Source organism: Panulirus ornatus, chromosome 68 (genome assembly GCF_036320965.1).
Source record: "Panulirus ornatus isolate Po-2019 chromosome 68, ASM3632096v1, whole genome shotgun sequence".
NCBI classification, from domain to species: Eukaryota; Metazoa; Arthropoda; class Malacostraca; order Decapoda; family Palinuridae; genus Panulirus; species Panulirus ornatus.
Window position 1 is genome coordinate 9,046,478 of NC_092291.1, and position 23,061 is coordinate 9,069,538.

The 23,061-nt window shown below is 39.9% G+C and overlaps 1 protein-coding gene across 3 annotated transcripts in view; it reads left to right on the top strand.

The window, feature by feature from the left end:
- The window catches only part of LOC139747257 (superoxide dismutase [Cu-Zn]-like), a 29,741-nt gene extending 11,336 nt beyond the window's left edge, over positions 1–18,405 (top strand). Inside the window, exons 1-5 of one of the 3 annotated variants that reach the window (XM_071659347.1) lie at positions 11,271–11,426; positions 13,704–13,873; positions 14,465–14,582; positions 15,349–15,545; positions 17,122–18,405. In XM_071659347.1, the coding sequence (XP_071515448.1) occupies positions 13,772–13,873; positions 14,465–14,582; positions 15,349–15,545; positions 17,122–17,289 (585 nt within the window). In that variant the 5' untranslated portion in view covers positions 11,271–11,426; positions 13,704–13,771 and the 3' untranslated portion in view covers positions 17,290–18,405. Of the gene's footprint in view, positions 1–11,270; positions 11,427–13,052; positions 13,072–13,703; positions 13,874–14,464; positions 14,583–15,348; positions 15,546–17,121 lie in introns of those variants that run through there. The other 2 variants (XM_071659349.1, XM_071659348.1) reach the window with 2 other exon arrangements.
- The last annotated feature ends 4,656 nt before the right edge of the window (positions 18,406–23,061 follow it).

Consider the following 23,061-nt stretch of genomic DNA (forward strand, 5'->3'; position numbering starts at 1 on the left):
TATTTAGGTAATATAATGTTGTTTTCTGTGATATACGAGTTAAAGCAGTGACTTATTAATGGATTCATTCGTAGTAAATGTCCCAAACATTAAGAAACTTGAATCTTAAGAAAGTGTGCAGCTAGTCACGTACAGAGTGTGTGTACGTGTATGTGTGTGTGTGTGTGTGTGTGCGCGCGCGCGCTGGCGAAGTCCTTAATCGTTGTTGCAGTAAGGATTAGTTTACCACATTGTACCACTAGAATTTAGTGATAAAGTTAGGAACGCGTACAATCCGAACTCGTCGGTTTCGGAGGCGTGTCGGGGGTGTGTGATCTTTCCTGAGTGGTGATTGGCTAACATATCCGTTCCACCAATCAGGGCGCAGAACCTCACCACAGTTGTACACAGATGTTCAAACCCGCGTTGATAATTCCTCTATAATATCTCTACGTTAGAACCGGTGCACCTGTTTCATGAATTTGTCCACTAGGAAGGAAAGCAAAGTTTTGTAGAGTTAAAACAAAAGATACGTGGTAGATTGACTTGTCGGGTTATAGGGTTCGGTAATTTATGTCTGACCTTGGTGGATCACACCCTGCTGCTGCGTCCAACACCTCTCTGCCGAGCATACCACAAACTTGCTTACCTCTGCTGAATGCCAGTATATTTTTAGGTTTTGTGATCATTAACCGTTAAATAGCCATTAACCATATGCCAAGTAGTCACCACAATAATCCACCGTTTCTGCCACTAGCTTACGATAGATTCAGCTGTACCAACGCTTTATGATTAAACCAATAATTTTGGACAGATTTTGTCTTGAAAAGTTTATTCACAAAAGAGACCCCCATCTACAATACGGTGAGGTAAATGAAACATATCGGCTTTTGATCAGACTAGTCGCAGACACTGCTCATTTTCCCTTTACAGGTGCGCGCACTGGTGAGGAAATCCGTTTCCCTCCGTTTTTCCAATGATTTTCTGAGCAACTTTTCAAAGTATTTGGAAGTGGAACTGCAGACTGTTGTCAATATATATACAGTACAGATCACAGGGTAAATATGCAAAACATAGATGTAGCTTAGACAAATAAGATGAAGACTTAAATGTAGTTATAGTCAAGTGAATATAATGGATATAGATATGTCGATATCAGGTACATTGAAATGTAGTTAAGAAACAGAGATGGGGAATTACGATACATATAAATAGAGTTTGATAATATATGGTGTGGGAGGCAAGTTGTTAGATGCGGTGAAAAGTTTTTATCGAGGATGTAAGGCATGTGTACGTGTAGGAAGAGAGGAAAGTGATTGGTTCTCAGTGAATGTAGGTTTGCGGCAGGGGTGTGTGATGTCTCCATGGTTGTTTAATTTGTTTATGGATGGGGTTGTTAGGGAGGTGAATGCAAGAGTTTTGGAAAGAGGGGCAAGTATGAAGTCTGTTGGGGATGAGAGAGCTTGGGAAGTGAGTCAGTTGTTGTTCGCTGATGATACAGCGCTGGTGGCTGATTCATGTGAGAAACTGCAGAAGCTGGTGACTGAGTTTGGTAAAGTGTGTGGAAGAAGAAAGTTAAGAGTAAATGTGAATAAGAGCAAGGTTATTAGGTACAGTAGGGTTGAGGGTCAAGTCAATTGGGAGGTGAGTTTGAATGGAGAAAAACTGGAGGAAGTGAAGTGTTTTAGATATCTGGGAGTGGATCTGGCAGCGGATGGAACCATGGAAGCGGAAGTGGATCATAGAGTGGGGGAGGGGGCGAAAATTCTGGGAGCCTTGAAGAATGTGTGGAAGTCGAGAACATTATCTCGGAAAGCAAAAATGGGTATGTTTGAAGGAATAGTGGTTCCAACAATGTTGTATGGTTGCGAGGCGTGGGCTATGGATAGAGTGGTGCGCAGGAGGATGGATGTGCTGGAAATGAGATGTTTGAGGACAATGTGTGGTGTGAGGTGGTTTGATAGAGTAAGTAACGTAAGGGTAAGAGAGATGTGTGGAAATAAAAAGAGCGTGGTTGAGAGAGCAGAAGAGGGTGTTTTGAAATGGTTTGGGCACATGGAGAGAATGAGTGAGGAAAGATTGACCAAGAGGATATATGTGTCGGAGGTGGAGGGAACGAGGAGAAGAGGGAGACCAAATTGGAGGTGGAAAGATGGAGTGAAAAAGATTTTGTGTGATCGGGGCCTGAACATGCAGGAGGGTGAAAGGAGGGCAAGGAATCAAGTGAATTGGAGCGATGTGGTATACCGGGGTTGACGTGCTGTCAGTGGATTGAATCAAGGCATGTGAAGCGTCTGGGGTAAACCATGGAAAGCTGTGTAGGTATGTATATTTGCGTGTGTGGACGTATGTATATACATGTGTATGGGGGTGGGTTGGGCCATTTCTTTCGTCTGTTTCCTTGCGCTACCTCGCAAACGCGGGAGACAGCGACAAAGCCAAAAAAAAAAAAAATAAATAAATAGAGTTTGATAAGATCATGGGCAATCAAAAATTGGAAAAAGATAAACTCATTGAGACATCGAGAATTGATGAAGACGATCAGTAATCAACTAGGGAATAATCCACGGCATATAATTTTTCTCTGGTGAGTCGCTGCCGTAATAAATTGGGTCACAGTCCAAGAAAGACAAGACTATTTCAACCCATTTAAACTAAACAATAATTCAGGGATAGGCTATGGTAAATATGTAACTTTACACCACAGAAATGATAATGATAGAGATAGGCTGTCTTAGATATAGCGTCGTATGGACTTTTCGGAACGCAAACTATGTCAGAGATTGTCTTCTGTAGGTCTCTTTTTGAACAATATGTTGTTCCCACGCAATTGCTGAAGTTGCGATTCGTCGCTTGTTGCTGGCAGCGGTGATCTCTGGTTATACCGGTGGACTTTTGTCCATTTATCGACACTTTTTGATTAATGAATTCTTAAATAAATCTCCAGCACCGGGAAGCTAAGGTATGGAACAGAGGCTATGCTCCATCCCACCTGGGCCAAGGGAAGTGTTTAAAAGGACGCTTCCACTTCTTAGTGGTCAGATGTTTGTTTTCATGGCAAAATTCACTCTTACATCAGAACAGGTTCGTAGTGCCTGACTTCCTCAATTGCCTGACTTCCCCAGTAAACGTCTTCATATTTTATGCCTCTGAGGGATCATTTCTACCTTCCAGTCCCTCAGTATGTACTGTCTCACAGGCCACAAGATGGGACTCTTGAACTTCCTTGTACTAATCAGCTTCCCAGCTACATCGCCATCCCGCATACTCTCAACAGCCTCTCGGAACTGGACCTCCTCTAACCATGGCATCTGATTCTCCACTGTGGCAACCTTATCCAACTTCTTTTTTCCCCCTCCTAACCACAACAAAAATGAAGCGGGAGGAACCGTTAGAGATTAGGTAGGCCTGCGAACGGCTATGATGGATTAAACACACGGGAAACCAATTCATTTGCACAAAGCCAGTAGTGATTCTTTGTGAAATACGATTCAGTCATGCAGGACTGACTGAACAAAGGAAATAGTGACATATGCTATGTAGTTAATCAGCGTAATGCTTCTTACATTCGTGAAACAAGTAACTTACATGAAACATATATACTGACTGGCAGTGCTTCATGACATTCCACTTCACCTAAGGCCGACAAGTGACAATAACTTTTTCTGTAGCAGAGCTAAGACATACGAACACCCATGTCACATAGTACAACAAATACGAGCAAAGCAAAGCACTCAGTAGCTTAGCAGGAACCAAACATGGCACAACATTACTCAGAAAATGTACAACACCCATAGTGGTTGGTTAATTGAACTATATGCGTATCGGCTGTCATGGCCATTGAACCCTTCACCTTCGTTCTACTTAGATGTTTAAATGTCGTGAATATCCTTCTCAGGTGTTTAAAAGGACTCGTAAGAAGCACACACACACACACGCGCAAACTCTCACTGCACAAATGGGCTTAGCCTACTGAAAAACTTAGAAATGGTCCCTGAAGACTTTTGACGCAACTGGTTACTTTGTAACTTGTCTCTTTGGTCGCGTGCAAACCTTTGTTATCAAGTCGGAAGTCAGTTGTAACGTTTATTATTTCCTTTCACTTGACATTTGCCCTTGATATTTAAGAAACAGAACTCATAGTCATAGTGGATACTACATAAAATTATTTTCTTATCGTAATTCTATGTTAATTGGATTTTGAGGACAGAATTTTGAAAGTTTTGTGATCACAGTTTAATAGGTTAGTAACCCCCCCCCCCTTTTTTTTTTCCTGGTAGAGGGTAAGGATTTAATGGCTTAGTTCGACTGTCAAGTTCAGTATGTCCTTCAAGTTCCCAGTTGTACAAAACCATATAGATAGACTTGAGCACATAAATCATTTTCATGCCACAATAGTTCTCAGACTATACACTCTCACTCTCACAGCCCTTGACTTTTAATGGAGATCAGACTTTTTTAGGTCTAAACAGACTGAGTTTGCCTTTCCTAAAACGTAGATAGTTGGTATATATATATATATATATATATATATATATATATATATATATATATATATATATATATATATATATAGAGAGAGAGAGAGAGAGAGAGAGAGAGAGAGAGAGAGAGAGAGAGAGAGAGATAAATTCATAGATAAGGATGTGCCTATCCGTTCTATCCGTTTATGGACACAAAAGCAAATACGAGTGACGAGGCAACACCAGTGTAAAACTCTCCCTAACAAACTAACAGCGCGAGGACATACTATATAGCACAGAGCTGGTCGGAGGCACGGACCATGTAAGCGTCCATGACTCACTGGAGAGAGCAGCCTTGACGAGCAGTCGCGTTGTTACACGACTAGGGAACTACCACTGCACAACCAACGGCAGGTTGTCACAGAGTCAGAACACCAGAGAACTACTTAACAATCAACGACCAACGATAGGTCGTAGCGCCGCAGCACGTCCAGGGAACGACCACTCCACGACCAGTGGTTGGTCGTCACACCATCATAGTCACCTTAATAACGTCAGCATTATACTATCACACTAAAGCACGTGGCATTTCATGGATAATTGAAGAATATTATGAATCCTGCTAAGAGTTGTGAGCAAAGTAGGTGAAACATAAAGATATTTGTGGGTGAGAGAAATCGTGAACCAGATGACCTTAATTGAAGATGTGATATCCAAGGTTGAACAAGAAATGCAGCAGGAATACTGAGATTGGAAGAAGCACAAAAGTTCCTCCTCTGAATTGGATATGTAGATAATCAGAGTTATAAAGATATGAAGAGAATTGGAGAAAAGTCATTAAACGGTTGGGCCTTTCAGATAAGTGAAAGTGAAAGACCTGAAATGCTAGCTTGTAGGTCTTCAATGAGAGAAACTTTTGGAGATATTGCGAATGAACAGAGAGAGAAAGTCAGGTAGTGACTGAGAGCCTTATTGAGATCGTTTGTTTTCAAAATGACAAAGTGAGGATGAGCAAGAGTGAAGAGAAGGGGGGGGGGGGGGGGAAATCGTGTAGTTAAGGTAAGGGAAAATATTAAGTCTAGCCCGGTAACAGTATTAAAACTCAGCAAGCCTGACGCGAAAGGTGTGCCATTACTGAAATTCCCTTCCTCGTACTTGTTTTCCCGTTAATCCTTTTGTAGTCTCGTCCTGCCAAGGGCTCTTTCCCCACATGAACGACTAACGTACAGTTTAACCAAGTAACATTTCACTGGTGTGTTCACAGTACAGCAAATTTAGTTGTAATTTGGGTAGCCTGTAGAAGTTGCAGTAAAACGTCCAAGGATGCAGATACAGTAAGTCAGTCTCTTATGATTATGTAATATCTTGCGTGTAAGTCGAGTTAGCTAAGCGGATCTAGCATATGTGTAACTGTTATTAAAGTATGGAGTTTCACGGCCTTTATTTGCTCAAAAGACTTGTGTAGAAAAGAGTTAGCTACATTTAATAGTTTTTTTTTTTTACCAATTGTATGATGTAGATTTCTGATTTAGAATTTTCCATAACTTATAGAAACTAAAAGTCAGAACAGTGAATGAAGAAATTTCAGACAGAATTCTCATTAAAAAAGAAAGGCAACTGATTAGTTGTATAGGTAGTCATCACTGATCCCCATGGGGCTAGATGAGAGACTATTCTGAGGGTAGCAACAAGGTCAGCCCTGTCCCCTTGAAGGAGAGTCCGTACCTCACAGACTTGCCTCCCGGTTGTTTCCAAGTGCGAGGATGTAAGGGTTGCCACGCACCGCTAACTCAGACAGTCACTTTAGCACCTTAGGTGCTGCCAAGTTCTTGCACCGCAACCACATGAACAGGTCTCAGTTGAGTGCATCTTGCCTGGGCTTCTAATGATAAAGGGGTGCACATTTGTACGATTGGGAATGTGTGTATATGTTATTTAGGTCTGAAGTCACCGTAAAAAAAGAAAAAAGTCATATACTTTACCAACAGGCTAAAAAAAATAAAATCCAGCCGTTTTCCAATCCATTATAAGTGGCCGATAAATGGTTATATTTAAGTTATGTATATTCAGACTCGATCCTAAGGAGGAGACCAGAACCCATTGTCGGTGCTTTGCTATTACAAAACAGAACTTCCTCTGGCTTATTACTCACTCCCCGAGGACCACTACACCGCCCTGGCTTATAAAACATAGACTTATAAGGTTACTTCTTCCAAACACTGAACACCAACTGCTTGAGAGGGTCTGCTTGCCTTATGTGACAGAGACTATGGTTAGTTTATGTTAGATTAAATGATGCTGGATGTGCAAGGGCCAGATAAGTTTTTGTTAGAATAATGAATGGTCTTAACAAAAGAAAAAAAGCAGTGATAATCTTATAGCAGTGATAATCTTATTAAATGGTCTTGATAAAAGAAAAACAGCAATGATAATCAGGATTATGTATATTGATTACGTTCATAGTACTAACAGTAATGATGATAATTTAAGAGTATCATATTACATATTTAACTAGCAAACCCAAGAAAAGACAGACTTTTGTAACAAATGAATCATGAGTAGTTCAGGTGATGAATCACAAGCAGACGCTACTCATAAGAGACTGCGACAGAGGGAAGCACAGCCCGTCCTACTGTCGTATCTTGTGTGCCTGGTATAACGCTATAGCCTAGCTTCGCGGAGGTGTTCAGTTGGGGCAACTGTGCTTTCAAAGCTATGTTTGATTTTTTAGTTCGTTAGATTCTGTTTCCTCATAAAACTATCCAAGTTCTCGGCATCAGACGTGGATAACACCTTCATGGAGATTGCAAGTATAGGATTACTGAACACACACACACACACACACACACACACACACACACACACCTGTTTCTATACTACCCCTGTGTTTTCATTGCTAATTTTTAAAATTATTCGGTTTGTCCCCTTTCCCTTATCTTTCAGTCATTCCCATGGGACACATTCTTAGTTTTGACTGACACTAGCAATTATTGTTAACGATTTTCATGCTATGATAAATCCCTGCAGACAATGGAAATATATTTGGTAATTTTCTTGTTGAACTATAAGATCTTGATGTACATGCGAATAAACTCGGAGAATGATTTCCAAATCGGGTTGACACAGATTGATTAAAAAGCCACTTGTTTGGAAACGTAATTTCATTGGAAACGCGTGAACACGCCTCATTGTTATAAACCCTCGTGTTCAACATATGTTCTAGGATCCTGGAAGTGTTCTGCCAGTATTTATGGATTTGTAGTTTTCAAATTCTGAAACGTCCTTGATTTTGATTTAACTTATTAGAAGCGTTTCTAACAATTTCTTACTACTAAGAAACTCATGTCAAGTATCACAGATCTAAAATCTCCGAGAGTCTTCCTGTACTATTTGAATTTTAAACAAAATAGAGAATTAAGTGTACTTCCCCCCAAAAAAAGAGAATCGCTCTGTGAACCTTTGATGAATAAATTCGGAGAAAATTTCCTTCTCGAAGTTGATAATTACCATTGGATAATGTATATTCCACTCCCACTTTCCTGGCCACACGCCTGTCAGCCGATTCCATCGTTATCATTTTCAGTAACCTTGATCATTTTTATATCGTCAGCATTTGTTCATCTTGGTAAAACTGTGGCAAAGAAGCTACGAAATGGCGTACATATTTCGCTCTGGGGTTTGTTTACGTGAGAATCCGTTTTCTTTGTATTGGTAAGAAGATTGTGGGAAACAATATCTTTAGTATGACTTGTGTAATCTTACGGAAGTTACTAAATGCGCATATTCATACTAAATTTTTAGAGAATTTTATGATACGGAATATTGTAAGCAAAAGTCTAAGCAGTATAGAAATTTAGATTTTGCTTGATTTTTTTACTTTTACCTTTTATAAATGAATGTTACTGTGGTGTGATAAGAGTTGTGTATGTGTGTTTGTGTTTGTGTGTGTGTGTGTGTGTGTGTGTGTGAAATTACCTGTTTGTACAATATAGAATGTGATTTTTATGCTCATTGGGCTCCTTTTCTTGAACATGTTGTAATATCATACATTTAGAATTTATGTATATTGCGTAAATCAACCAACTCCCCAGTCATCTCATACCATTCATCCTCTTCTATTCTATAAATGTAGTGCTTTACATCTCTTTCAGTCAGATTCTTGTATAATTTCATGTTGTGTCTTTTGATTGCTGTACCCCTGCATCTCTCGATGAACTAGTGTCTTAAGTCATTGATCTGTTTTAATAGAGTTTGTGATAATCAGGTCATCATCACTCACTCTTCTCTCTTTCAAGGTGAGCAAATATAAAGCCTCTTGCCTTTCACCGTGAACCATGACTTAGCTCTCTTAATTCTGTTTAGCTTGTTGCTTTCTTCTGGCCCTCTTTATGCTTCTGTAGGTGTATCAACCATATACCAGACCAACTTTAGAGTCTGAGTAGGTCCCCTTTAAGTTGATATAAGCCTCCACGCTTTACACTTCCTTCATCGTCTGCGAACATGTTTTGGCAGGAGTTTGTGTACTATATCTGTCAAGCGGTGAATTATCATATAACCGTTTGGGATAAGAGACAGGATATGATTAGTTCCGACTAACATGCATACAAAGAGATACCTGGAGGTGATCAACAATTTAGTGCAACAATATGACGAAGAAAATCAAATCAGCCCCCCTCCCCCACAAAAAAGAAAGGCAACTTTTATATCCCTGATGATTGTGTCAGGGGTCTAATTTGATGGCTTGGCTACTCACAGAGTCGCTTATGTACAAATGGTCTTTACTTTTAAGTTATGACACGATGAAAAGTGATGTGTGTCATTGCCAAGGCGACCCAAAGTCTTTGAAGGTGACCTGCGGGTGATCGAGTGCGGTAACATGCCCGCGCATACTCGCTGGCCTGGCATATACTTATGTATGCACATGCATTATTGAACACACGTATGTACACTCGTATAAAGTCACACATAGTCTCAGACATATACGCACACTCAGGCACGTACGATTATAATGTAAATTCTGAACACTGGTAATAATCCCCCACATAGGTAATATGAATCCCCAGCATCAGTGATAAAATGCCAGAAATTAATGATAACCTTTATCAATAGTCATATGAATCCCAACATTGGTAACGCAAATTCCCATATCTGTGATCGACCTGTACTCCCTAACAATGGCATTAATGCTTCCACTTGTAAAGGATCCTCAGAAATAATAAATTCAACATCTGGGAAAATCCCAAAACCAGACAGATTCCATAAACGTTAATAGTAATCCTATCACCGGTACTATGAATCCTGACTATCCGAATCCCAACTGAAACAAATCCCTAAATACTGGTAATACAGATCCCACCACATAATATAAAAAAGATAAATCCCTACCATTGGTGATGGAAATAACTCCCACTCATGATATGAATCCGTACGACGTAATGGAAATCCCAACACTAGTGATAGAAATCCCATCACCGGTCGTATAAATGCCCTAATACTGGTGAAGTGCATCACCCGGAACTGGTAATAAAAATCCCCAACACTGGGAAAATTAATCACTTAAAATGGTAATACAAATATCTAACACTGGTAAGGAAAATCCCCAGCACGTTTGCCAGCTATCTAGGCGTCAAACACAAGACAGAATATTACTGGAAATAGCCACTCCAAGCTATCTTATCGGGTGAAAACACTTGAAAGAGTTAAGTGCATTCAGTCAGTCTAACCTCGGTTTCATGCCGATGGCGGGCAGGGAATGTAGTGTAGTGTAAGCGGGATTGAATGTGGCAAGAGGGTATGTGAGCAGAGTATATCTGATATGGGGGTTGAATAATGGAATAGATATAATCGAGTATCAACTTGCAAGCAAGTGTCGTTTATGCATCGCTATTTAGATGGTACAGCCACGATTAAAGTTTCTATTCATGGTGGATATATTTGTATTTAGTTTGAATGAACTAACACCAACTAATGTTGTTTATTTGATTACTTTTAAGATGAAGAAGTACTGCGTTATTATATTGTATGCAAGATTAGGACACATTCCCAGGCTCAAGCGTTTCCGTAAAGAGTCACCTTTCAACTGTATATGTTATTTTTGCGTATCTAATGAAAATCAAGAAGCAGTTGCATATAAGGGATAGACATCGACCAAATGAACTATCAGAAGATGGACACCGTATACTCTTCAGACGTTGGTGAAATTTCGAGAGCTCACTGAACGATGCCATTGTCTAGGCTTTGGAAGTATGTCGCATGCGTGGATGGCGTCTTATCTATGCACACCAAGATATAACATAGTTTTACACTTCCTTTTATACAATACAAGTACCTGTAGATTGGTGAAATATTTGAAGTTGGAAGGGTTGATAGTAGAGGGAGTTGTATCAGCCTTTGACGACCAGGTTTTATGTTGTCTTCGGAGATTGCCCGGATCAAAATACCGATGAGGCTTCAAAATTGTTTGCGGAAATATGTTAGATTATTAATTATATAATTTAGTAATGCTTGTCACGTGAAAATTGCTTTGCAACGACTTCTTTTCGCATGTCTTTTCAGGAAGAGATCAATGCTTATTTGATTTGAGCAAAGGTTGTCAGTTGTCAAGATTATGTTAATTCGGGATCAGTTGTAAAAAAAAGAAAAAAGTTTTTTTAGTTATCCCAACGTGGCGCCACGTTGACCTGTCTAAAAGAACATTATTCATAAATATTACAAAGTCCGGGACCTTGCTGCTGACTGATATATGTTAATATATCAGCACAGGAACGCTGACACCTCGCGTAGATAAGAGACGCAGATACACAAGATATACCACATAGTCACGATTTAAAGGAAGGACCCTTGCTAGTACACAGGAAAGCGGGACAGGGGGGAGGGGGTTGCCGTGATAACGCTCTGCCTATCACCCACCTTCCTCCTTAGCGCGCCAGTCTGGCTGTCTGCGCATTCGTGTGTAACCCCACGCCGACCTTCCTCCTCACACAGGTAAATAACAACATATCTGTTGTACCCCGGATAGGACATTCGAAATATATTCATTCCTCAGTTGTCATGTGAAAGGAAACGAAAATGTGAGTGATCAGGCATTTTAGAGCGAAGATATGTACAACTGCCTTCTGGTTACTTTTGGTATGTTTAGCTTTCAGCCGAAAAGCAATTTCTAACGTTATACTGCTCATGAATTTTTATGTACATACATTTTAAACGTTACTTAAGCAACGGACAAAAGTCCTGGTCGACATCAGGCTCTCAATGAAACATAAAGAATGACAAAATAAACTGAGAAATGATGGAGTGAGGGACGTTTTGGGAAGGTAAAATTCTTTATTTATGTATTTGCTGGGAGACATTAGACGGTGAACAATTCCAAAGTTTAGTGGTGTAAGGAATGATGCAGTCATACCGGCTCACCTTGGAGTTAACGATAACCAGAATAATTGTGATGCAAGGAGGAAACAAGGAAGTGGCCTTTTTTTTTTTTTTGCGCAGAAACCGAGGTAATAGCTATAGAAAAGAAAAGGAAGTAACACCACACTTTAAGTGGGTCAAGTTTATATGTCATACTGAGGATAAATTACATTGGCTTTAGTTCCAGTCTCGTAAGCAAGTGCGTAGAGATAGAAACATACATGTACAAGAACAATACTCGATACGAAGACAAATCGTACGTTCTTTGTAAAGAGTAAACGTCTCGTAAAGAATCTTCGCTTCTGAGCTGACTCATTATCAATGGCAGACTTCTTTTGGGATGGATTATACTGTGTATTTGGTAACGACTGTATAGTTAAGCATCAATATATTGAATCAACATGGATAGCCTAGTCGGTATATGTCTCTTGAAAAGAGGTCGATATTCACATATGAAAACACAATTTGCCATTGCATTAGCAGAGTCCATCCTTTTGCTCTTTTTTCTGAAGATGCGGATGATGTGCGGAAAGTCAGTCTCAGCAATGTGTTTAGTTCAACGAACATTTAGAGTGCGATTTAGGTTTTTTCTGTTGCGAAATAGCCCTTTTTTGTGTTATACGCATCCAAACTTCAGAATGTACAACGCATTTTTTTTCTTACAAAGCTTGTACCATCATGCATGATTAGTTGTGAGATATTTATAGAATTTAATGGCTTTGGACTGTAAAATGCTCATCAAAGCAGAATACTTAACACATGGCAAAAACATTAAGCAGTAGTCTATCTTTTCGAGGATGGGACCTCTTTTCCTTTTTATGTCTCTGGAATCTGTAATTGGGAAGCATACCTTAACAAGATAAACATTATAACATTTGGTAAAAAATTCTCCTTATTTTGATGTAGTTTCTAACTCTGGTATTCTTAAATTCTAGCTGTGCTGGATCCAAAATTGCTGGGCGCCGCCCAATCCACTCAGTCGTACAATTTTTCTTTATTTCATTTTTATTTTAGATAAATCGAAAATGATTACCACATTTTTTGAAATATAAGATATATGATAAGATTACACATAAGAAGTCACAAAATTTGAAAAATAACGGAGCTCATCTATTTAGCTCTGTGGAGTTGAAAGCTGTCATCCTAGCGTACTTGAAAGACAGTGGCTGTTATAGACTTTAATCTTTGTTTCAGAATCATTTCAGTGATTCTTCACTAAACCGTAAGTTTAACACCTATGTATCTGTAGCAGAGTAATGGATTTTACTGGAGTCAGTGATAGTCACGAAACTCCCAGGCTAACTTTTCTTAATTAATTGCGCCTGCAATGCATGTTTGCTTGACTTTGGTCGAAAGGCTATCGGCCATTTTGAATAAGAAGCTCATCTGTGATTTTACATAACTTTTACGTGAATTACCAGTTTCATCACACCTTTGGGCTAATCAGTGAGGATAAGAGTAGGCTAGACTGAATGGGGTAAATATGACTATTGTTATCTAACATAGGGGCTTAGAGCGCTCACCGTTGAGTCGGATTGCGACACCAGGTAGAATATGACCACCTAACACATCCGTATCATGTACAAAGCAGGAATATATTCCTTAGCATATATTTTATTTATTCATTAATTTATGATTACCGTAGGATGTCTTGTTTAGAAAGGTCCTGTTTTTCCTAAGGATTTCTTTCCAGAAGATCCTGCAGCCCAAGGTTCTGCTTTTAGTAGCATTGAAATGTGGACTCCTTTGGAGAGAAGCTCGTTGACGAGGTATTGTCTGAATTTTGACAAAAATAGGATGCTGACATTTACTGTAGTACTATGAATAATTCACCATAAGGAATTTTTCATACAGAAACTGGACAGTCACTCAACGACCAGCGGCAGTAGCAAGAACAGCAGCTGCTCCTCCACGCAGGCGAGATGAAGTGCGTAGTTTATGTTTTGGCGGCCATACTGTTCATGGGCGCAGGGGCCCTTATTGCTGGCCTCTCAGTGTACTACACAACTGAGACTTCATACAAGGTATAGTAGTAGACCTTTCTCTTGTCAGTCACACACACAAGCAAATATATACGGTGTTCATCTTCCGTAGGGTTGGTCGGTAAATGTGTATTTGTGGTAAAGCATCTGTCGCTCGGAAGGCGAATTCTTCCAACTTCCATAAATATCTTTTTTGAAGTGTTTGCGTCTCATTATATTATTTGATTCAAATTTTTCATGTACTGAAGCCGGATTTCGCTGTCTTGGCTCATACTTTCTGACATCTCAAATTTCCTTTCAATTAGCGTCTCAATAAGAATACTGTACACTACACACAGAGACCGAAGTTAGAGAGTTATTCCTTTTGATTTAAACTTGCTTCTTATGTTTGGACACAATTTATTAATACGCTGTTGAATAGTTTGATACAAGTGGGTGCGAAGGCAAGCCTAGTAGTTTTCTTATAAGGATTAATTTAAGAATTTTGATAGAATACCTCGTACAGTAACATATTCACCATTCGACACCAGCTAGGAACTGTCTTGATTATAACTCTGGTATTAACTTCTTGTAACCGTACAACAAGCTACAGAAAAACATGTGCCAAGTTGACCTAGTTATCATCATCTTCAGGTCAGCCGTGCGAAGTGTGTGTTGACCCCTAGCTCAGCTGACGCTAAGATCAACGGCACCATCTTCTTCAGCCAGAAGACCGAGAAAAGTGAAGTATTGGTCACAGGCAATATCACCGGTAAGTGATTCCACCAGAGTGAGAGATGGTGATAATTATAAGGGTTCCAGTTTTAGTGTTGACGTTGTTAAGTTTAATCACACCTGTAGCCTAGATTGCAGCATAAACGGAGTATATAAGAGCTGCTTCTCTTGACTTTTGAATTATTTCAAGTCTGTTAATAGATGTCGGTTTTCTGGTACAAAGCCTAGAAGGAACTTTTGGAGTGATGTATGTGTGATGTAAAAACCAAGGATGGGAAATAGGTAGGGAAAGGTAATATTTCATTAAAGGTGTGTTGACTGCTTAGAGTTTTAATCAAGGTACAATGTATTTCGTAGGCACATTTACAATATGAATTGGCGAATTCATGCAGTATAAGATCTTTATGTTTTCCCGCTAACTTTACTGTTCTGCTAACCGTAGTATTACGAATGTTTCAGAATTGAATGGTTGACGAACATTTGTGATGGATGGGGGTTGGAACTGTTGATTGAATGAGTTGTCTACCCCACCAACCAACTCTACCCCCCCCCCCCCCCTACTTTCAATTTAGGTTCCGATTATGATTGGTCTTCGTAAAGAAATTACTAAGCTAATAAAAACTTCGTTAGTATTGCGTGACCGGGGTTTCACCAATCTTTTGAAATTGGGGCAATCAGAAGTAAGAAAATCTACATGCGCAGTTAAACTGAACTCTCCCAACCCTTAAACTTGACACGATTGAATTGAAGTTGGTTTCGGTGAGTGATTTTTACATGGATATTGCAGTCTTTGTTTGTTTCAGGTTTGGCTGTTGGGATGCATGGGTTCCACGTCCACAAATACGGTGTGACGGGCGGCCAGTGCACCGCAGCTTTGGGACATTACAACCCGGACAACTACAATCACGGTGGACGGAACTCGCACGAACGGCACGTCGGCGACTTAGGCAACATTGAGAGCGTGTCCGACGGGAGCGGCACAGGAACTGCCATTGTTCACGTAAGTACCTTATGCTCTCTGTGAAGGATTTAGATACCTCTTTATATGCTGTTCAAACCGCTGCCGGTCATCGAGTACAACCAAGATGTCCATGTTGATCTGAATTTAGTATTATAACTTGGGAACCTTTTGACTTGGAACATTATCCAGCAATATGTTATCAGACCAGAGGTTTATTTTATAGTGTGTGTGTGTGACGAATTATTGATTTCCGTTGTCGGTCGTAAGTGTTTTTGAAAATAATGCATTTTATGCGAAATGCACTTGTGGCCTTTAGTGTTGGACGCGGCTACAATATGATTAGATAACAGCATATTTTACATATTATATAACAGCTTTGTACTTATGTTTCTATATAACTTTTGGTGTGATATATGGTACTGATTATGCAGTTGCTTTGATATATGCCTATGTATAGCTTTACGAAATACATATTAGATGACGTCGATTGTTATTTGATCGCGGATAATCTTTGCTCTAGTTTTGATAAATACAAAATGTCTTAAGCAGTACAGGCGGTGTCTGTGCCAGACACTGGGGTACCTAGAGTCTTGTGCAACAATCCAAGTTTGTAAACCTTTTGTTTACGTAATTGTTGGCCAGGAAGTGATATTATGGATAGCGTCAGAACCTGTTTGTTTTAATGAATTTCCTGCCGTGAATTGTAATGACACTGTGATGATAAGTTGTACATTGTACATACGTAAAAGAAATTGGAAAGTTGGAACTCCTTGCATAGACGTTTCAACCTTCATCATTTTGTGATGCATTGTGTGCATTCCACCTGTCTTGACCATTCTCACCGTAATGGCGTTAAGGATTTTGGAATGATAACACCAATATGACACCCACGGTAACATGATAGAACTGTGCAGACCTCTCGCATGTTCATGACACTTTTTTTTCAATGATCATTGCTGCATTATATACGTGTGTGTTCGTATGTAGCCTGCAGGTGTAAGAAGGGTAAAAGAGCACACACACATGTTCATTTAGGACTAGAATTAAGTATGGGCCACACTAAATAACCGAAGTCCATACTGGAACTGTGAACTGTATTTAGCAAGCAGGTGGTCAAATAGAGTCAACTTTTAAACGCCCAGGTGTTGCTGGAAAATTTATTCATGGGGACTTTGGTAAGCAGTCACCACCCTCCGTCTGTTGACGCTTTCTGGAGCTTTACACACACACACACACACGCACGCCACGGCTTTCTTATAGATACAGGACGTTTCCGTAGTCATCTTTAGCGTATTGTCTGTCGTAGTAGGCCACTAAGTGGATCTAGAGAGTAATGAGGCTGGGAATCCTGTCAATCTGGCTGAGTTTATCGTGAACACACCCAGCTCTAGAAAAATAGGTCTAAGTTGATGGAATGTCATTTACATGATCATTTTTCATTTTTCAGTATGTCTAGACCCAGTTCTCAGTCCTCAGGGATGTGTTTGAGATTGAACTTTTGCAGTCGAGATAATATAAATGTTTTTTGACAGGTAGTGGTTTAAGATTGTCCTGCTTGCACCTTGCTGCGCATCTTAGGCTAGGATTGATTTATTCACGGTTTGCTTTGTCGCAGATTACCGACAGAGTGATCAGCCTGTCGGGGCCGAGGTCGATCGTAGGCCGGTCGATAGTGGTACACGAGAAAAAGGACGACCTAGGGTTAGGCGGGGACCAGGGCTCCGTCACCACAGGCAACGCTGGCGCCAGACTCGCCTGCTGTACCATCTACATCTTCCCTTAAGACAACCACCTAGGGTGGCTGGTCTGCCATGCTGTCTACACCCCTCACCATTAGCAGTCTCAACTGGGTTGGCGCTCCTGCTCTATCATCTATATCTTCCCATCTCTGTAGACAGCTAGCTGCCCGTAGCGACGGGTCCGATTGTAGCTCTGCATCATCCCTGAGGTATCCAGGGCGGCGGGTCTCATATGTACATCCGTCGTGGGGAAGGATAGGTAGCCACAAGTTCACAGTTGTTTTTGGAGTCGTCGGCGACTCAGAAAGGAAATATAGTGTACCTCTTTTGATCTTGATTCATGTCGCTTGTTGTGGGTATTAGCAGCTGTATTCTCTCTCGGAAACGGTTCTTAGACATTGTTTTATGAGAATGATGAACCCAATGATCACTGTTTGTATACTGATTCCAGAATAAACAAGGATTTCGGTAGTGCTAGAATGCTTGTGATGGTGGATGGAAGGTATATATTGGGAAATATTAGTTTTGTTTTGTTTTTCCATATGGCTGACCCTGGCTTGATAATCGTTATTGATTTAGAACCTTTCAATCTTATGCAGAAAACTTCCCGTCTTAATTCCTATAGTCCCGTGTGAAGTGCCGAAGATGATTATTTATTTTCACTTGTTTAATTTGGCTCCCATCTGACCTGTCTTAAAAAAAATGTGAATATCTCAGTGAGCCACGATTAACGGAAAGAGGCCCATAGATTATGTCTGTGTTCGTATACTTCCACTCTAATAGGAAATATCTTTATACTCTGTAAGAAACTTTTGCACTTAATTAGATTGTACGGTGTGAAATTTCTTTTGATTTTTTTGTGTGATATTGTATATATTGGATAGTGTTATGATAGGATGAACTGAAAAGAGTTGATCTTGATAAGGATGTGCAATTAGGTTTTCCTTGATATGTGGCTTACGTTGATTTGTGTTGATAAAGATATGTTTCCGTTGTTCATAATGTGATAGGAGGTTTTGTTGATATGTTGTTGGCGGTTTACATTGATAAACGTGCTTCATGCTGATATGGATACTTGGTATGTTTTGTAAACTTTATGGACTTGATTTACATATTTGGCAGAGGTATGAGATGGGTGTTAATAAAGTATATCGATTGTAGTTAAAGTTGCTTCAATACTTACACTACTATATATATATATATATATATATATATATATATATATATATATATATATATATATATATATATATATATATATATATATTCTCCAGGAGGTAAATAGGGTGCGTAAGACAAGGGAGCAAATGGGAACTTCAGTGAAGGGCGTAAATGGGGAGGTGATAACAAGTAGCGGTGATGTGAGAAGGAGATGGAATGAGTATTTTGAAGGTTTGTTGAATGTGTCTGATGACAGAGTGGCAGATATAGGGTGTTTTGGTCGAGGTGGTGTGCAAAGTGAGAGGGTTAGGGAAAATGATTTGGTAAACAGAGAGGAGGTAGTAAAAGCTTTGCGGAAGATGAAAGCCGGCAAGGCAGCAGGTTTGGATGGTATTGCAGTGGAATTTATTAAGAAAGGGGGTGACTGTATTGTTGACTGGTTGGTAAGGTTATTTAATGTATGTATGACTCATGGTGAGGTGCCTGAGGATTGGCGGAATGCGTGCATAGTGCCATTGTACAAAGGCAAAGGGGATAAGAGTGAGTGCTCAAATTACAGAGGTATAAGTTTGTTGAGTATTCCTGGTAAATTATATGGGAGGGTATTGATTAAGAGGGTGAAGGCATGTACAGAGCATCAGATTGGGGAAGAGCAGTGCGGTTTCAGAAGTGGTAGAGGATGTGTGGATCAGGTGTTTGCTTTGAAGAATGTATGTGAGAAATACTTAGAAAAGCAAATGGATTTGTATGTAGCATTTATGGATCTGGAGAAGGCATATGATAGAGTTGATAGAGATGCTCTGTGGAAGGTATTAAGAATATATGGTGTGGGAGGCAAGTTGTTAGAAGCAGTGAAAAGTTTTTATCGAGGATGTAAGGCATGTGTACGTGTAGGAAGAGAGGAAAGTGATTGGTTCTCAGTGAATGTAGGTTTGCGGCAGGGGTGTGTGATGTCTCCATGGTTGTTTAATTTGTTTATGGATGGGGTTGTAAAGGAGGTAAATGCAAGAGTCCTGGAAAGAGGGGCAAGTATGAAGTCTGTTGGGGATGAGAGAGCTTGGGAAGTGAGTCAATTGTTGTTCGCTGATGATACAGCGCTGGTGGCTGATTCATGTGAGAAACTGCAGAAGCTGGTGACTGAGTTTGGTAAAGTGTGTGGAAGAAGAAAGTTGAGAGTAAATGTGAATAAGAGCAAGGTTATTAGGTACAGTAGGGGTGAGGGTCAAGTCAATTGGGAGGTGAGTTTGAATGGAGAAAAACTGGAGGAAGTGAAGTGTTTTAGATATCTGGGAGTGGATCTGTCAGCGGATGGAACCATGGAAGCGGAAGTGGATCATAGGGTGGGGGAGGGGGCGAAAATTTTGGGAGCCTTGAAAAATGTGTGGAAGTCGAGAACATTATCTCGGAAAGCAAAAATGGGTATGTTTGAGGGAATAGTGGTTCCAACAATGCTGTATGGTTGCGAGGCGTGGGCTATGGATAGAGATGTGCGCAGGAGGATGGATGTGCTGGAAATGAGATGTTTGAGGACAATGTGTGGTGTGAGGTGGTTTGATCGAGTAAGTAACGTAAGGGTAAGAGAGATGTGTGGAAATAAAAAGAGCGTGGTCGAGAGAGCAGAAGAGGGTGTTTTGAAATGGTTTGGGCACATGGAGAGAATGAGTGAGGAGAGATTGACCAAGAGGATATATGTGTCGGAGGTGGAGGGAACGAGGAGAAGAGGGAGACCAAATTGGAGGTGGAAAGATGGAGTGAAAAAGATTTTGTGTGATCGGGGCCTGAACATGCAGGAGGGTGAAAGGAGGGCAAGAAATAGAGTGAATTGGAGTCATGTGGTATACAGGGGTTGACGTGCTGTCAGTGGATTGAAGCAAGGCATGTGAAGCGTCTGGGGTAAACCATGGAAAGCTGTGTAGGTATGTATATTTGCGTGTCTGGACGTGTGTATGTACATGTGTATGGGGGGGGGGGTTGGGCCATTTCTTTCGTCTGTTTCCTTGCGCTACCTCGCAAACGCGGGAGACAGCGACAAAGTATAAAAAAAAAAAAAAAAAAAAAAAAAAAAAAATATTCTCCAGCACAAATTTGTCTACTTTTTTTGCATAAGTTATATATAGTTGGTTACTGATTAAGATAACTAGTACGTGGTAGGCACCCGTTACCAGGGAGGAATATTTAACCAGTACTGCCCGCATGCAGGTACGGTAATCTTCGTGACGGCTGCAGCGGTATCATAAATCGATCCTCGTATGCCCGGTGTCATTGAATTCTTGATGGGAACATAGTTGAAGGAGAGATTTAAGCTTTTTCATCACCTATTCTCTTTTCTGAGCTGTCGGGTAATCTTCGAATGCTGGGCAAATTCTAATGTTCACTATCAATTTAGAACTGTGTGTTTAATATACTCATCGGTATATGTGGTACAGTGTTTGATACAAAAATTATCATCGAACGATTCGTATATGTTTTGGTATTTCAACACCTTGTGGGGAACGTAAACCTCATATCGTTATTTGTCAAGCATTTTCATACCATGTTCTGGTTTTCTTTCAGCTCACGAATTGTCCTTAGTTCCCCCCTAAGAATGTGAGAAATATCTACATTGTTTTCAATTGTTCGTGTACGTATTTCCGTGTGTTTGCCTCCCTACATCACATTAACGCCTGGTATATTTAGAAGCCTGCATAGCATCCTCTTAGGAAGCCCTACCCGTTCCTTGGTTTTCGGATGAGAGGCGCTGGGTAGAGAGAGAGGAAGTGAACTGAACACGAGCCGGCACTTAACATCCATGTGATCCGATAGGTTTCCAAAGACTGAAGAACTTTATGATAAACGGACAATGTATATACACCTGCACTTTGTCACACGGAGTTTATTTATTTATTTTTTTTTTTTACGTAGTGGTAGTTGCTGATAACCAAGAGTAACAATGAAGCCAAGTTTCTAGTGCGCTTTCGTGTAATCGCATGAAAGCGAGCGAAGGATTTATCGTGGTTTATATATATATATATATATATATATATATATATATATATATATATATAATATATATATATATATATATATATATATATATATATATATATATATATATATATATATATATATCTTTTTCTTTCATACTATTCGCCATTTCCCGCATTAGCGAGGTAGCGCCAAGAACAGAGGACGGAGCCTTAGAGGGAATATCCTCACCTGACCCCCTTTTCTGTTCCTTCTGTTGGAAAATTAAAAAAAAACGAGAGGGAAGGATTTCCAGCCCCCCGCTCCCTTCCCTTTTAGACGCTTTCTACGACACGCAGGGAATACGTGGGAAGTATTCTTTCTCCCCTATCCCCAGGGATAATATATATATATATATATATATATATATATATATATATATATATATATATATATATATATATATATATATATGATGTAGCAACGTTCAGAGAAATAACAGGGAGCAGAGAATAAATCCACTTATACACACGAAATTAAGCATGGAGTACAAGACAGATGCAAAGAAGAGTATTTACTGAATAAATGGTGAATGAATGGAATGAAATGGCTGAAGAGATGGTTTAATACAAACAGCCTTACGTAATTTGTATGAGGTATGATTGAGGTTATTCAAGAGAAGGGGGCCCACGAGTGTAAAATTACCTTCCACGTACAGGAAGAATAGGGAATTACACACACAAACGAAGATCTATGTGTTCTCTCTTGTGTGTGTTTGTGACTTGTCCTTGAATAGAAAAAAAAATCATGACTAGTCTGGTTCTTTCGTGTTTTAAGTTTCACTGTTTGGGCAACATTTGGTTAACTACTGTTGTTGCTAGCTGGTATACTGTCAGGTTTCATTCATTTCCATCCCTTGAACTTAAAAAGATGTCGTGTTCACATTCCACTGTGGTTGTTTCCCTTCAGTTGATTCTGAAAGCAGTACATCTGTTCGTAGTTGAAGTTACTGTTTACTGTGGCTTTCTATGGTTCCTCCTTGCCTCACGGATTTGTTCATTGGTCTCACGTATGCCAGATAGGGTGTTCGTCATCCACCTCTGATCCGTGGAACGAAAGTCATTTACTTTGAGTCTGCTTTGGAAAGACTCGTCATCCTCCTCCAGTTGCTTGTCCCCTTCGTACTATATCTCAGATATATATACGTTGACGGATGCCCCTAATATTATAACTTGTTTGTGACCGAAAATACCCAAAACAATGAAGCGAAAGTAGATAGATTAATGATGAGATTTTAATGTCAGGTTAAGATTCCGAATATATACACATCATTGTTAAGGCTGGAAAACTAGTGAAGCAATATGTTGATGCACTGGTTTTTACACTGAGCCAACTCGATACTTTTGCAGTAGTCATCGTTGGCAGGCTTCAAATATTCCAAAATTTGCCGTTCCTGAGACTTCCCCGGATGTCAGTAATTCGTCTTCAAACTCTGGGTAATTTACCAAAATTTGGCGTGGTATCCGGAGAGCGTTTGCAGTATTGCCACGGCTTGCGTTATGAACGAATGAATCACGATGCAGATTTTAAATTTTCCCGTGACGCTAGTTTTTGTTTCCTGTTACCAGACGCACATGAAGCCTCTCAGTTTTCTTTGGATATGAAACGGAGGTAAGATAATTAAACGCAAGTAACCCTTAAGTAGCTTATTA